Genomic DNA, 16,446 nt, shown 5'->3' on the forward strand with positions numbered 1-16,446 from the left:
GCTTTTGTTCATGTTGGTCTTATCAATCGGTATTTGGCATATTAGAAATTAAAACTGAGAAGGGAGAAGAGATGAGAGACAGAGCCCTGACTGGATAGAGCGTCTGGTCCTAGACCTGCGTAGCCATTCCCTGCCCTTTGGCTTTACTTGAGCCAGAAATCTCCCTTCCAGAGAACTTGATCTGGTTGGGTTTCTGCCACTAGGAAATGAAAGAGGCCTGAACACTATATCCACAAAACAAAGAATAGTTTAAACCAGTATATAAAGGAGTAGAGTGAGTGTAACAGTGATGCACCCCCTTTCATTTGTCATCCATTGAGAGCCTCCAGAGGGCTTAAGAAGGTAACCATCACCACTAACATTTCTACAGTGCCTATGGATTTCAAAGTGCTTTCATATTAAGTATCTCATTTAATTTTCTCTACAACCCTATGAAACAGCTTGTTTTATACCCATTTTACAGATGAGAAAACCGGGGCGCCGAGATGGAGCCGTTAAGCCGCTCAGCCAACACAAAATCCAAATCTTATTCTCTAGATTCCCACGGTCATAGTTCCTGTCTCACATAATGCTTGCCACTTTATAGGACACAGACCTGTAGCACAAGCCTTAATATTTTCAATTCCCAGATTTTTTATCCATCGTCTTGCAGGGGGAGGGGAGTGGTCTGCATAGCAGATCCCCTAAAATACCAATCGTATTTGGCTCTGGTCTGTGTGGGGCGTGAAGAGAACATGACTGGGGCTTAAGTTAGAACGGCAATCATGCTTTTCGAGATCTGTAACTGAGGGGCTGCGGGAGGGGGCACAGAGGTGGTGCTGGGCAGGAACTGCAGGAGAAGCCAGATACTGCACCCTGCAGATAGTCCACAGGCTGCGCCACAGCAGCGGGAAGCAAAGAAAGCATCTCTGCTCCGGGTCCGGGCGGAAGAGATGCGGGAGTCGTGGGACTCAGATTCCGAGGTCTGGATTTGAAAGGCGCCCACACACAAAGAAACCTTGAAGTTGAGTTCCCGCGGCACGACGCGCAGAGTTCGAAACCGAGCCTTCCTTCCCAGCAGCGGTGGAAAGGTCTAATCCACCCGCTCACCCAGCAAGGCGCGGATCTTCTTTTATCCCCTGGGGCTGCTCGGACAGCCGACGTCGGGCACGCCCGAGGCTCCTCCAAGGAACTACAAGTCCCATCTAACCCTGGGACGCGGGCGATGATGACGAAGCTCCCGCGGATTGGCCGCGCGGGGCGGGGCGCGCAGGCCTTCTCCAAGGGAAGGGGCGGGTCGCAGGGCGGGGCGAGCGGCCGTGGCTAGGCGGACACGCCCCCTCGCCCGCGGCCCCCTCCCCGCCTCTCTCCGCCGCTTCTCTCGCTCCCGGGTCAGAGGGCCGGAGCGAGAAGATGGCGAAGACGTACGATTATCTCTTCAAGCTGCTGCTGATCGGCGACTCGGGGGTGGGCAAGACTTGCCTCCTGTTCCGCTTCTCCGAGGATGCCTTCAACACCACCTTCATCTCCACCATCGGTGAGGGAGGGGCCGCGGCCGGGACGGGGAGTGAGGGAGATATGGGGGGCGGGTGCAGGCGGGCCGGGGAGCGGGCTGGAGGAGGGCTTGGGAGCCCCAGGGAGGGGACCCTGGGGACAGCAGGGCGGCGAGGGCAGTAGGAGAGGCTGAAGGAGTGAGGGAGAGGGGCGGGCGGGGACGTGAGGCTGGGAGGGGGGGTGAAGAGGGAACTTGGGGGCAAAGGAAGGGGAAGGAGAACCAGAGCAACAAGGACTCGGGGTATTGGGGAAAATGAGAGGGCTGGGAGAGTGACAGGGAAGGGTCTTAGCGGGACAAAGTGGGGGACGGGAGACACGAAATCTCATGGAGAAAGAGAAGGGGATAGTGGGTGTGAAATGGATTAAAAGACAGGAAAGAGGAAGGAAATGGGAAGGGGGAAATGAAGCTTTGGGGGAATGGGAGGGACGTGAAGTAAAAGAACAGAGGACAAGGGACAAGAGAGGTGAGAACCCAACAATCGGAAGGGAATTCAGAGGAATGAGTGATCAGGAGGTGAGGGATGGGGGGCACTGGCCACAAGAGGTCTGTATCTCTTGTCACGGGAGGGGCAAAACAAAAATTGCAGGATGGGGAGAAGAGTTCAGGGGATCAGAGGTCAGAGCGAGGACAGGTGGTGAGAAAGTAAAGGAAAGCTGGGTGTGAGATAGAAAGGAAAAAGAGAAGCAGAATATACACTCCAGAGGTTGAGCAGAGAAGACAGAGAAAATGGGAAAGGGAGAGGAAGTGGAAGAAAGCGTGGGGCACAGGACTTTCTCCAATAACTGGGAACCCTGGTTACCATTTTCTCTCTCCCTTTCCTTTGGCTCAAGTGCAGGAGAAAGAGCAAAACGGACAAATGGTGGAATAATGTCTACAGAGTATTAAATTGTTCTGTGAGCCTTAACCGGTGTTAAGAGAATTGGTGACTCTTTGGAGTGGTGTGGTCAGGAAAATAGGGTTCACTCCTTTACTACCATCTCCTGAGAAGCATCACTTCTCAACTTTGTAAATTCTTGGGCTTGAATGTTTAATAACTTCTCAGTGGAGGAATTCATCTTACATTTTGCCTGCCTCCCTATGCGTTTTGCCTTGGTTTTAATTATTACTTGCTAAATGAATCACAACATACAGTGTACCCCCCAATTACTTTGAATTGATTAATCGTTTTTCCTGATCTTGGCGGGGAGCTGTCCTTTCTACTTTTGTCCTGGCAGACTTTGTGTTCAGGTAAGGAGATCGGTAACTTAGCATAAACTGAAGAGCAAATCAAAGCTGGTTTTAAGCTGCCTGCACAAGTGACCTTAACATCATTTCCTTTGTTAAATAGCTGCAGTTAATTAAGTACCTTAAGAATCTTAGCTTTTGGTTGTCTGGGTGATGTTTGTGGTTTCTAATAGTAGCTCACTTAAGCACCTTTCACATGGTTCTTATAGCATATGTCACCGTGAATTTCTGGGATTATTATGGTGCTATGGTAACAATTGTATTTGAATATTGTGTGTTTTAAGGATAATTTACCATTAAAAAAAAAAAAGAATATTTGGGTATAGAGCGCTCTCAAAATTGAGAACTAGGGAAGTCTATGTTTGTTTGTTCTGGCCTCTTTCAGATGGATTGAGTGCTCTGAAACCTCCCCAGTGTTATGATGTCTGGGTTTAGGGAAGTTTGAGTTGCAAGTTCTTGGCAGTCATTCTTGAGTGGGACTTTTTCTTTTCTGAGGAAGCAGATTTTAAATGTCATGTCTCAAGTATATTCCTAAGAGATTTGGTGGGAGCTGTCACAGCAACTAAAGGACGTTAGTTTTGGATGCTGGTACTAATCTCAACACTCCGAATAAATCTTTTACATTGTTGAATGCATAGTGCAGTCCAGATGGTAAAGGACAATTTCTAACAAGTTGAGTGGGTAGCCTTTTGTCCATTCTTCGTGTGACCCTCCCAGAAGCATTCTCCTGTGTCAAAAGTGAGTGAGTCTCGCTGATGTAGTTTCTGTTAAGCTCCTTGGCTGACTTTTGCTCATTTGAAATAGCTTTATTAGCTTCCTTTTTTTTTTTTTTTTTTTTGGCCTTAATTTTTGTCCCACATTTCCTGTAAGGGTATCTGCTTCCTTTTGTGATAGTAGCTTTTAAAAATTACTTTTCATGCTGATGGCTTAGAATCTTTCTTGTGGGGACTTTTTTTTTTTTTTTTTTTAATTGAAATTGGTTCCGTGAAGGATTGCAGCTGTGAAGGCAGGAAAACCAGTGTCCTGAAACTGTGTGGAACATAAGGTAGACGTTAATTGGGATGAGTCTCAAATGTGATCTTGGTCTTTGTATTTTCTGTGGGGTGGATGTGGTTAAAAGAGGCTATGAGCTGTGTCTTCAGTTGACCTGGAGGAGGGGAAATCCATGCGTCTTATTTAGCCACAGAGCCCGACAGGAAGTGGTACTGCTTTCAAACAGCAGAAAAATTTTTTTTACCTGAAACCTAATGCTTTGCATTTGAAATTAAGCTGGGAAAAGAAGGTGAATATTAACACCATTCTAGTGAAAAAAAGTTCCACACGTTCACTAACCGCAGTCGTAGGCTTGGAGTGTCCCCATGTCTAGCAGCAATGCTCACTCCCCACAACCCTCTCCCCTGTCTGCTGGTGATCTGAAGTTGTTGAGGTAAGAGTTGGTGGTCCATCTCCTCCGCAGACATAATTATTTTTTGAGGTACCTAGGTGTATAAGTTCCTGGGCTTTTCTGACTGGGTTTTGACAGAGTCTGCCACAGCCTTGCTCACTAAACCTGATAAGGTCAGCATCACAGGAAAAAGCCATTTCTTAACACCTGAGGTTTGTGTGTGTGAGATTTGGTAGATATGCATGTGTGCTTGTTTCTTCCCGTGCAGATACATGTTTAGTCTTAATATTACTTTGTCAAAGTTAAGTCATTTTTTTTAAAAGGCATCTGCCATCTTTAGATCCTGTTTGGTAGTGATTCGGCCATCATGAAAGGAAGGAGACAGTCATTTTGATTACAGATACGGCTGTCTCATGAGTACTTTCTTCTCATTTCTCTAAGGTTCTGCTACCTTCTCTGAGATCCCATCTCCCCACATTTCCTTTCTGCTCTTGGGGGTGGTGGAGGGTGCGTTATCTTTCACCTGAACCCATTGGGAATCTTGAAGTGTATCAGTCAGGTAATATTCGTTAACTATTGAGTAGGGATGATGTATCCATTTGAAATTATAGGCCTAGTGCCTAGGACCAACCAGCGTTTCAGTTCAAAGGTTTGAGAACTGAAAAAAAATTTTCTATTTTTTTCTTTTTTTTTTTTTTAAGATTTATTTCTTTATTTGAGAGAGAGAGAGACAGCAGAGAGAGAGAGCACCAGTGGGGTGGGCGTGGGGGGTGGTGTGAGGGGCAGAGGGAGAGAGAGGGAGAAGCAGACTCCCCGCTGAGCAGGGAGCCCGATGCGGGGCTCGATCCCAGGACCCTGGGATCATGACCTGAGCGGAAGGCAGGAGCTCAACCGACTGAGCCACCCAGGTGCCCCTGAAAAAAAGTTTTTCGATGAGCTCCCCCAAACCTCCTACATAATCATAATGTTTTAAATGTCTGTAAGATGTGATGTTAAGACAGCCAGGAAACAGTAATACAGTCAGCTGTGCATTATATTTCCTGTGGGATGTGGGTGCAGTTGACTATTGGTAGGAGGCCGTACCAACACCTTGGAATGGCCTGTACTGAGCAAGGTGCTGATAGAACAGAAAGAGAAAACCTAGCCCTAACTGGACAACGTGAGCCTCTTCCCATCGCTGTCTCTCCCCTGCCCTCCCCCCTCTTCCTGGTAGGGTATTTCCTGAGTGGTTTCATTATTTAGTCTAGTCATAGTTGATAGCAGAAAGAGTTGGAGATTATCGACTTTCTACCTCTGCCCCAATTTATAAGTAGGAAAACTAAGGTTAAGTTGACACAGATCGCACAGCTGGTTGTAGCAGAACTTCTCGTGAAGCCCCCAATTCAAGTCTGTGTGACTTCTCACAGTTGAGCTGCAGCTAATTCTCCTCAGTCTGATCGGCCCCATAAATCCAAGTCGCCCCCTTTTCCGGGGAGGAATTAGATTTTGCCTTTATGCTCTGCTGTGAGGAATTTCTCCTGGGATAACTCTGCATATGATAGCCGTCCTTTGCCCTTTCTTTTGTGTCCCTAGTTACAGGTTGGGAGATCAAAGTGCATCCTGTCATTAAAATTCCTTCCACGTGCAAAATAGCTAATGAAATCATGTTAATAGCAGTATGCTGGTTAATTGTTGCAGCCTGGTCTCATCAGAGCGCTTTTAGGTATTTTATTCTGTAACGTTGCATTTTTTGCTTGGATTCACTTTTCCTAAAATCAGGGGTTGCCAAAGTATGGCCCGGGACCAAATGTGGCCTGCAGTTTTTGTGCCTTTGGAACACTAGTTAACATTTCTAAAGGGTTATTAAAATATAAAACGAAGAATATACAACAGAGACCATATGGGATCTACAAAGCTTATAAAAATATTTACTAACTGTTCCTTTGTAGAAAAAGTTTGTCGACCCCAGCCTAAAATTAAAAACTGGTTTTGGTTGGTAGCAATTCAAGGCTGTTATCAAGACTTATTGACTGAAAAACAAACTTTGTCATATTTACATTTTTATCCAAGCTGTCATCAACATTTGGCTGAGCATCATCCAGATACGTAGAGCAAGTGGATTTTAATTTTCATAGTTGTTTTCCTTGGTTTCAGCCTCTCAAACAGAAATATGCAAGGAACATGCAACTTCAGATTGAACACTTTGTACATAAAGCCTTATTTTAATGTCATTGTGTTCTCTCAAAGCTGTCAGGAGATTTTCCATCTAAGCGATAGCTTTCCTAACAATACGGTTTCAGCAAAAGTAGAGCTTAATGCTTGATAATAAAGGGTTAAACTTAACCTTCTCAATTAGTGTTCTAGTGAATGAGAAAAGCCCTTCAGTAAATAGAGAGTGGGTGTGGGGAAACTGAGTCTTGGATACACTGGATATGTTTTAAGACTAAGCGTACTTTACAAAAAAGCGTTTTGCCAGTTGTTCTGCCTGGAAGCAAATCAGGGAGGAGGTTGTCTGGGCAGCAGTGCAAGGATTGTTTGGACCCACTGAGAGAGCTAGAGGGAAATAGGTTTGGATATTGTCTTTGAGGGAAATAAGTCTAGCTTCTGGAGACCAGGAAAAATGTAGCAGTTGATTTTTGCATGAAGTCCGATAACTGGATCTGAAAAGAACCATGGAACCAGAAGCAGAAGACCGACCCGGGGCTGGGGTGGGGGGGAGCTGGCACGGCCTGAGGCTGGGTCTCCTCGAGGCCTGCCTGCCTGCACACGGAGCCTTTCTGGGGATCAACTCTCTTGTGTGTATTATTAGAAATTAGAGGGTTCTGCAGGAAAGAGATTTCATGCAGGATGAGGAGAAGCTTGGAGGGGGGGATGGAGAAGTGGATTTCAGGTGGTGAGTAATACCGTGGAGCGTAACATCATAGGGAACTTCTGAAATGGAAGTAGCGGTGAAGTGGACTGTTCCATGTCTGGTGTTAGGGAGAGAGCGTGGTGAATTAAGAGGAGCAGTGGGGTCTGCAGTCAGTTCACGTCCTGGCATCTGGCATTCCTCGTTTTCTGGCCTTGGTGAGTCACTTGTCCTTCTAGGGCCTTAGTTCCTTCATCTGTAATAGAGTCTGATAATATTATACCAACTTTTCAGGGTTGCTGTGAATTCCCTAGGGCAGGAATCAAGCCTTATTCACCTTTTAAATTTCCAAGGCCCATGTTAAGTGACTCATCAGCTGGATGCGTGAATGGCTTGGTGGATGAATTGTGAAAGCCCTATATGAGCTATAAAGCATTGCTTGAATTTTGGTTATTATTCTCTTTCATGGTATTATAATTAGATTATGTCTGAGATAACAATCAGAAGTGCTTAATTGGAATTCTTAACGCAAGAATGGTATTTTCCTCAGCATAAAATGTTATATATCTTTCTATTATCGGTTTTAAAGGGATGTTTTAGACTAGGTAAGATATCACTTAAATTTCAGTCTCCATAATAAGCTGTTTAACACCCGGCTTCCAATCCCCCACTGACATAAATACCAAATAGAAAATGAGTGAAATCACTGGGTTTGCTGTAGAAGAGCCATGGCAGCTTTGTCTCTGCCCATTAGCTTCAAACAATGCAACAGATGCCTGTTAACAGTTTCATGCCCAGTTTTAATTAGCAGATGGAGCTCTGTTTGTGTCTGTATTCTGCCCAGCGCTTGTTTGAGCGACAGGGTAGTGAGTGGATTGGAACCGGGCTGCGCATTTGGGTTGAATAAAGCCAAATTCTGTTTTTAAAGAGATGAGTATAAACACTTATTGTATAGAACTTCTTGTGTATGTCACTGGAATGGCATAAGGTCTAGAGTAAAACGAATGTTTACAGTTAGGTTTTCTGTTCCTAGGACCTTTCTAAAATTACAGAAGGTAGAAAAAAAATGACCACTTTATGGCTTAAATGAAGGGCTTTACTGTCATGAAGTGGCTTTCTTCGAAGACCCATTTCAGTATTTGGGCAGTGTATGTTGAGGAATATGCAAAGCTGGGATGAACCAGACTTCAGCACGAATCTGGGCAGGGGCGGGACCAGTGGCGCCCCCCCCCCCCACATACACCCCCACGCAGCGCTGCCTGGTGTAGCCTACTGAGCTCAGCGAGACCAAGGGCTGTGAGGGACCCCGACCTCCGCCGCACTGGTGGAGGGAGAGGGTGCGTGCCTTTGCCCTACACATTTGCCATCTCTTCTTGCAAGTGAATAGGTTTGCTGTCCATCATCTTAGGACTCAACTTGAATGATAATTGGATATGTTGTATCTGGAGATGTGTGCTTTTCCTCTGCTCGTTTTGTGTCGGGGGATTTTTCTTATTTTGAGTTGAATTAATAAGAACCTTCGGGCCACCTGGGTGGCTCAGTCGGTTAAGCGACTGCCTTCGGCTCAGGTCATGATCCCAGAGTCGTGGGATCGAGCCCCATGTCAGGCTCCCTGCTCAGCGGGGAGCCTGCTTCTCACTTTCCCTCTGCTTGCCTTTCTGCCTACTTGTGCTCTCTATCGTCAAATAAATAAAAATAAAATCTTTAAAAAAAAAAAAAAAAGGACCTTCAAGGAAGTAGGTACCTGATTGTCTCTAGAGGAAGAAATGTCTGCCTTTTTTTTTTTTTTTTTTTTTTTAAATTACCCAGGACTTCCTTTGGGAAGCCACATAAAGTGGTAGGGGCAGTTGGAAACTGTTCTCTGCAGCAGACCTGTTACTTGGCTATGATGAAATACCTATTTTCTCGCTGTCTTACCTGTAGCATTCTGCATTGGTGTGACTGGGCGCTTTGGGATTTACCTGTTGCTGAACGTTCCGACATTTTCCAAGTAGCACTCATCTTCCTCAGCCCAGAATGTTAATTCTTGGTTCCTGGGGGAAAAATGCTAAAGCTCTCTCTGTCTTCATGTTGATCAAATTTAGGCTTGCTCTCCCTGAGAGAGAGGCTAGGACAGTGCTAGTTGCCACCTGGTGCTAGCATTGCAGGACTTCCAAGCACTTTGTTTGCAAAAGCCGGGTTAGGGATGGAATCCCACCTCATCACGGTGAAAACCAGCTGCGAAGCGGTCAAGCAGTGTGTCGTGTTGCATAACTTTCTGCTGGTGGAGCTGGGACTGGTATGACTTCCCCGCAGCCCATTGTGATTTTGCATATTTTGGCAAAGAACCTGGCAGTGATTATTTATTTATTTATTTATTTATTTATTTATTTATTTATTTATTGGTCAGTGATTATTTTAATTACTTATAAATGTTTTCCTGATATATGAAGTGGAGGAACACTCTAAAATACACACTCACGTTTTGACATGAAGTATAGGGTGATCTATTTAAGAGTTGAATTGTAAGAGTTTGTTTCTTATGGCCCTATGCAAAATTTATCTGGAATAGGTATTACAAGATATTCTAATCTCATACACACGAGTACACAAGCTCCATCACAAAAAATAAATAGAAGGGTTTGCATTGTGAGCGGTCAGTGACTAACCCTACTGTAATTTGTTTGTTGCCTCTGAATTTGGATGGGGTAACTGTTTATGGTTTTCAACAAAGAACTTTTTACTTTTTCCTTTCTAAAGGTCTCTGAATAAAATCTTGAGATGGCATGGAAAACAATTTCTTATTGAGAGTTAACTCTTTCGGTTTTGGAATGATTCAGACCACTGTCTCAGTTCAGACTCCACTAACACCTCAACCTTACCAGGGTTTGGGGAGAAGGGTTGGATTGGGAAGAGGAAAAGAATGAAAACAACATTCTACCCTCCACCCCTGTCCATTTCTTTGGCTGCTCCTTCTTTTTGCTTTTGTTAGTAGTTGGAGAAACTATTGGGAAGGAGTTAGAAACTTCTGCATGTAAGTGTGAAGACTGGAGCACCTGGCTGGCTCAGTCGGAGAAGTGTGTGACTCTTGATCTCGGGGTTGTAAGTTCAAGCCCCACATTGGGTGTAGAGATTACTTAAAAATCTTTAAGAAAAGAAATAATTATAAAAGGGTGTGAGGATTAATAGTGACTTTTGACTTCATTGCTGTCTTGTATTGTTTAGAACTAGTTAGTAAAAAAGTGGTGCTTGTCTCAGTCACAGCCAGTAATGAACAGTGACAGATTAGGTTGTTGTCCACAAACAAATAATTTGAGTGAGTGCATTTCCCCTTTTGTCTACTTACTATTGTTTTGAAAATTTCTGGTCTTACAGAAGCATGGAAAATTGGTGGGACAAGCAAAATAATCTCTTTCACTTCCAGAAAATTCCATTATAATCAAATTTTATTTATTTATTTATTTATTTTTTAAGATTTTATTTATTTATTTGAGAGAGAGAGAGAGAGTGCAGGAGCAGAGGGAGAGGGAGAAGCAGACTCCCCGCTGAGCAGGGAGCCCGATGTGGGGCTCGATCCCAGGATCCTGGGATCATGACCTGGGCCGAAGGCAGATGCTTAACCAGCTGAGCCACCCAGGCACCCCTATAATCAAATTTTAAAACATGCATACATAATATCAGGTGTGCCTCTATCTTGGCCCGTCAGCCTTCAACTTTGACAAATACCATTACATTTTAAATTTGTGTTGTGATCTCAGTCTATGATTTACCACATTTTTTGTTCAAATCATCTATTATTGCAAAATGTGTAATACTCTGAAAAACAATTGGTGTGTGTTTGCAATCAGCTCTGCTTATGCCCCTCCCAAGGAATTAGCCTGGGCCTGGTTTCTCATTGTGAAAGGCAGATACAGGCTTCGATGGTTTTCATAGTCTCTTCTGGCTGCAGCATTCTGTGAGTCTATGAAATCAAGTAGTGTCTGTAAAGAAAAAAGGGTTTGTCCTTTTTTTCTTCAGTTAATGACTATGGGCAAGGGTTCTTTTTGCAGGTGACCGCTGGTGTCTTGATGACATGAAGACAGCAGGAAGAAATAGTAGCACTAGTTAATTCCAGCCAAACCTGTGTTGATCTTGTAAATTGGTTAAACTTTTTGTAGTCCTAAAGAGATTGCTTAATGAATTTGAATCCTGTCCTTAAAAAATGCTTTGGTTCGGGGCGCCTGGGTGGCTCAGTCGGTTAAGTGTCCAACTCTTGGTTTCGGCTCAGGTCGAGATCAAAGGGTCCTGAGATGGAGCCCCATCTCCGGCTCCGCACTGGGTGTGGAGCCTGCTTAAGATTCTCTCTTGCCCTCTCCCTCTCCCTCTGCCTCTCCTCCCCTCTAGAAAATGCTTTGGTTTGAATAATAAAGCTAAACGTCACCAAAAAATTAACCACATGAAAAGCTGGAAAAATATGTCTTTGAGAAGAGATGAATAAAGTATTTTCAAATTATCTCATTTTCTTTACATAAAACATGGTGAGGTAGGTGAAAAATAATCTAAAAAGCCAAGAACATTTTTGCTGCTTAGGTTTGCTGGTGCTAAACTTCCATTTGACAGATGAGGGGCCCGAGGCCTGGAGGCATGGAGATGGCCAGGTCCCACAGAGCCAGGCCTTGAGCATCAGGTTTTGGACCAATTTCGAGTCTCTTTTCTCTTACACCTCCTCTGCCTTCAGTTCTCTTGCTATGAAAAGATGCCAGTGGTATAGCATAAAATCTGGACATAGCCAACATTTTGTAGGAGAAAATTCAGGGATTGAACCAGGAGATACAGGGTCCAAGCACATCTCTGCCCTTGATTAACCATTTGCTTTTGGTCAAACCTTGTAGCTTCTTCTCGTGATCTTTGCTTTCTTATCGGTTACAAGGGGAGGCTGGCAGTGGGGTGAGGTTGCTTATAAAGTTTAGGGTGGGAACTGCAGAGGTTTTGTTAGTCATTTACTAATGGAAGACACTAAGTCATTTTTATTTTCACTAAATTCACTCATTCAGCAACATGGTTTCGTCCACAAAATTCTGAGAGGGGAAAGAGTAACGAGTATCCGGGCAATTTAACACAATGATGAAGAGGACTCCAAAGCGGTAAATAGAAGAGGCTGTGAAAGCGTGGAGGAGAGGTAGAGGAAAGTTTCGAGGAGGAAATGGCCTTTAAGCTAAAATCAGAACCTGGAGGAGGACTTAGTTGGGTAGAATGGGAGAGTGCGGGGAGGGCGGGCTCCGGCCGCAGGGGCACCAGACGGCACAGCCCTCTGGAGGAACTCAAAGACATCCTGTTCGGCTGAAGCCTCAAGTGAGGTGGGAGGTGAAGTTGAAGGTAATTAGAGGGCAGGTTGTGAGGGACTTTTAAACCTGCTCGAGGGTCTGGACTTTGTCCTGAGAAGGGCGGGAGTCACTGGGGATTGTATGCAGGACACCAGTTAGATTAACAGACAGTATCAGTTGCCTCTTATCTCCCTGGGACCCTTAGGTTCACAACGTGCCTTCACTTGTATCTCTATTTAAACTCCTCAGTAATGGCATCTATGGATAGAGCTTACTGTCTCCCTACTCTGGAAGCTAAGGTTCTGAGAGAGTAATTGACTTGATCAATCAAGTAAGTCTTAGAGGGGCCACGACCACACTCTCTGTACACCAACCTGCTCCTCCCACATCGGGCCCCCGAGTTCTCCGTGGGACTGACTGTGTCGGCACTGAGACTGTAGTAGCAGTCCCTTTCCGTGGTCTGTCACAAGTGTGTAAAGTGATTTGAGAAGTGTGTTGCACGGAAGGGTGAAATCAGCCTCTCCGCAGACGCGCTCCCGTCTGGCTAACGCCAACAGGCATCGCCTTGCCTATTGGCCCCGGGAGGTCAGTGGGCTTGTGGTTTGGGCTTGTCGCCTGGCCTCCAACGTAGTCCCTTAGGAAGCAGTCAAGTATGTGCGCAGCAGACTGGGGGCAGGGAGGGACAGAGTTTAATTATGGATCCAGCTCTCTTGTGGGAAGGGAACTAATTACAGCAGCACCGCAGCGCTGCCTCTCCGCATGGGGCCGTTGGTTGTTCTGCTTGTGTGTTGTTGGCCTTAGACTATAACGTGCTAGGCGTAGCTGCTTTAATTGTCAGCTTCTTTCCTTTGACAAATTAAGTTTAAACTTTGTGCTAGCCTGTCCTGTCCTTTGTTTTTCCGGGGTGAAATCGGCCCTACTCTGGGTTTTGTTTGTAAAGCCCTGGTTGGCAGTTTTCCTCAGAATCACAGGGACATTGTGGACTAGATTAACACCTGATTGGTTTGCTAATCCTGAGTTTCCAGAATGCCCGGTGAGCCAAAAAGCAGAAAGGCCCGGGGAGCTAAACTTGATTTAAAAAAAAAAGTCCTGGGGCGCCTGGGTGGCTCAGTCGTTAAGCGTCTGCCTTCGGCTCAGGTCATGATCCCAGGGTCCTGGGATCAAGCCCCGCATCGGGCTCCCTGCTCCGCGGGAAGCCTGCTTCTCTCTCTCCCTCTCCCACTCCCCCTGCTTGTGTTCCCTCTCTCGCTGTGTCTCTCTCTCTGTCAAATAAATAAAATATTAAAAAAAAAAAAAGTCCCATCTGCTAAAACTCATGAAGTTGCCTGCTAGGGGAGCCCCTGGGTCTCTCTCTCATTGCATTCTGGATTTTTACAGTGGTCATCTGTTTCTCCGAGCTCCTAGAAGATTAGGAGCAGAGTTGAGGGCCTCCGAGAGGCAGGCCACCAGCATCCAAGAGGAAAAAGTGGCAGCATGCCACTGCAGCAGGGACACTTGTTATAGGACTGTTGGCAGCTTAGTAGTAACTTCCTTGGGCTTCCATTTCTTCAGAAGCAAAAAGGGAGTGTTGTGTGCAGTACACTCTAAAGACCCTTCCAAAACTCTGATCCTGAGTGATAACTAAAGGATTCACTGACAAAATGGAAAAGTAGACTTAGGAACACAAAATAACATGGTGTAGATAAAAGAACTTGGACTGCTGAGACAAACTCAAGGTTAAGGTCCTGTTTGAGAGCCTTGGGCAAATGATTTAAGCATTTTCTTTATTGATGAAGGAAGGATAGTAACTCCCTTTCAGGATTTTGGTTTCATTTTATTTTGAGAATGAAATGCATCATCTTGTGTATATTATCTTCGGCACATGGGACACACACACAAAAGGCATGTGTGTGAGTGAACTCAGGCCCAGTTCACTGAGGGTAGGGCCAGACGGCTGAGGGAGGACCTTGGCAATCCCTCGGGGCTTCCTTGTTAGAGCACTTGCTTTTAATAAGAGGTAACATTTATTGAGTACGTACTATATACTAGGTACAGTTCTGGGCATTTTACATGGCTTAACATTTTTCATGGATTGATCCATGTCATTCTCAAAACAACCTCTTAGGTGCATTCTTTTATTATTTCTATTTTCCAAAAGAGGTAATGGGGTCACACAGTGGTTGAACAACTTCTCAAGGGTACACAGCTGGTAAGTACTGACTGAAACCAACCCAGATCTGAATCCACGCAGTCTCGTTCCAGAGTCTGCTTTTATAACCCTGTGCCTTTCTACACCAGCAGTGACTCAGAAATATTAATTAAAAAAAAAAAGGTGAGTTATCTTCAAGGAGGCAGTGTGGTGCCAGGTGTCCTGACCAGCTGGGTGATATCACCAAGTTGACCTCCTTGGTATCAGTTTTCCTCTTGTGCAGAGGATTGCTGTGAGGTGTTTTAATGATGGAGCTGTACTAAAGCGTTTAGCCCAGGGGCTAGCATGCAGCCAGGCTCAGTAATTGGTGAGGGGTTTTGTTTTTTCCAGGTAATTTAAGAAGCACTTGTTAAGAGTGAGTTCCATAAAAATTATGAGTGGGAACATTTTGCTTTACTTACTGGGGTGTCCTTCAGTTTTCTAGAAAATTCATTCTGAAAGTTGTGGCCCACATGCATTTTACAAAGCCAGAATTAGAAATATTAGTCTTTGGGCGCCTGGGTGGCTCAGTTGGTTAAGCGACTGCCTTCGGCAGCATGTCAGTGTAACGTAAGGAGTAAATTCTCTGCAGCCTCCTGGCTACTGCCGATTTCCAGGGCATCTTGAATTCTTCCTTTGGGTGAGAACAAAAACAAAAACAAAAAACAGTGCACAGTACCCTGTCTAGGTGGGACAAATGTTTCAATTTAAATATCCCAGCTCACTGTCCTCTGTTAGGGCCCTGAATTTTAAGTGCAGCGAGTTTCTGAGTGAAATCTCCCAAATTTTAATGAGTTTGTTTGCATACATGAATTTGAACAATACATTAAATCTTAAAACACCATAGCTGATTTTAATGGAGTAAATTACCCAACTTGAAAGTTAGTTGATAGGCTTTTCTTTACCAAATAATCAAGATGATGATGCTTTAATCTCAAAAAAGTCATTAATCACGTTTTTATAATATCGATACATGCTATTAATTTCTTTTTAATCATTGAACTGTCTCATCAAGAGAATTAGGGGAATAAATGTGTCAGTATGAGTGTGAAGCATGATTTGCCCCCCTTGTGATATTTAGTACTTAACGAATGATTGCATGGACATGGTAGGCATAAAGCTGAAATTGGGTTTGGTTTTTTACACTACTTGCTTTGGACCGGGAAGGTGAGGTGAGATGCTCTTCGCTAGCTTAAAAGTGTTTTTAAACATTAAAAATATACATATAAGGCTTGGTCAAGAGGTAGCGGGGACCACGTCATGAAGGGTCTCGAGGGCCAAGGTAAGGAGCATAGATTTTCTTGTGACTCTAGTTGAAAGAACATATGCAGGGTTATGTGCACGTGATTTGTAATTTTAAAAGCTGCGGTGGTTTTAAGAAGGTTCATTTTGGGGGCGCCTGGCTGGCTCAGTCATTGGAGCTCATGTGACTCTTGATCTCGGGGTTGTAAGTTCGAGCCCCTCATTGGGTATAGAGATTACTTAAAAAGAAAATCCTTAAAAAAAAAAAAAAAAGAAAAGCAAAGAAAGTTCATTTTGAGGCTTAATGGCACTGAAAAACCATGCTATGGAGCTCTCTGGTCCAGTCCATTCCGTAAAGTTACGTTGCATCCAGAAGCGTATCTTGTTAACTATCTTCAGATGGCCAGAGTCTTACCTTCTAATAAAGCATAAAGAGTGTGATGGTGGGTTCAGCTAATGCTCCAAGCAATGAAATGTGCCAAAATGGTGGAAAGAGCAGAAGCATTCAGATCATCACTTCTGATTGTGACCTTCTGGAGGACAGGAACCATGACTTGCCTCTTGAGAGCTTGTTTATCTGATACTCAGGCACACAGTATTTGTTTGTGGAATAAGTCAACTGACACCATCCATTTCCTTCTGAGGAATGGATCTTGGGCTCCTGCAGTACTGACATCTCATCCATTAGCACATACATCAGCTTCAAAGGATGTGTAATTATCACATGTTACTGCTGATAGTCTTTTTCCAGATGCAAGAGCGAGAGAATCAACCTGTTTCTCTTTT

The 16,446-nt window shown here is 44.5% G+C and overlaps 1 protein-coding gene across 1 annotated transcript in view; it reads left to right on the forward strand.

Annotated features, from left to right (window-relative positions):
* Positions 1 to 1,321: 1,321 nt before the first annotated feature.
* RAB8B (RAB8B, member RAS oncogene family) overlaps positions 1,322 to 16,446 on the forward strand; it is a 56,086-nt gene continuing 40,961 nt past the window's right edge. Inside the window, exon 1 of the mRNA XM_034994762.1 lies at positions 1,322 to 1,516. Within this exon, the coding sequence (XP_034850653.1) occupies positions 1,393 to 1,516 (124 nt within the window). The 5' untranslated portion in view covers positions 1,322 to 1,392. The remainder of the gene's footprint in view (positions 1,517 to 16,446) is intronic.

Source organism: Mirounga leonina, unplaced genomic scaffold, assembly GCF_011800145.1.
Source record: "Mirounga leonina isolate KUSES-001 unplaced genomic scaffold, KU_Mleo_1.0 Mir_91, whole genome shotgun sequence".
In the NCBI taxonomy this organism is placed as follows: domain Eukaryota; kingdom Metazoa; phylum Chordata; class Mammalia; order Carnivora; family Phocidae; genus Mirounga; species Mirounga leonina.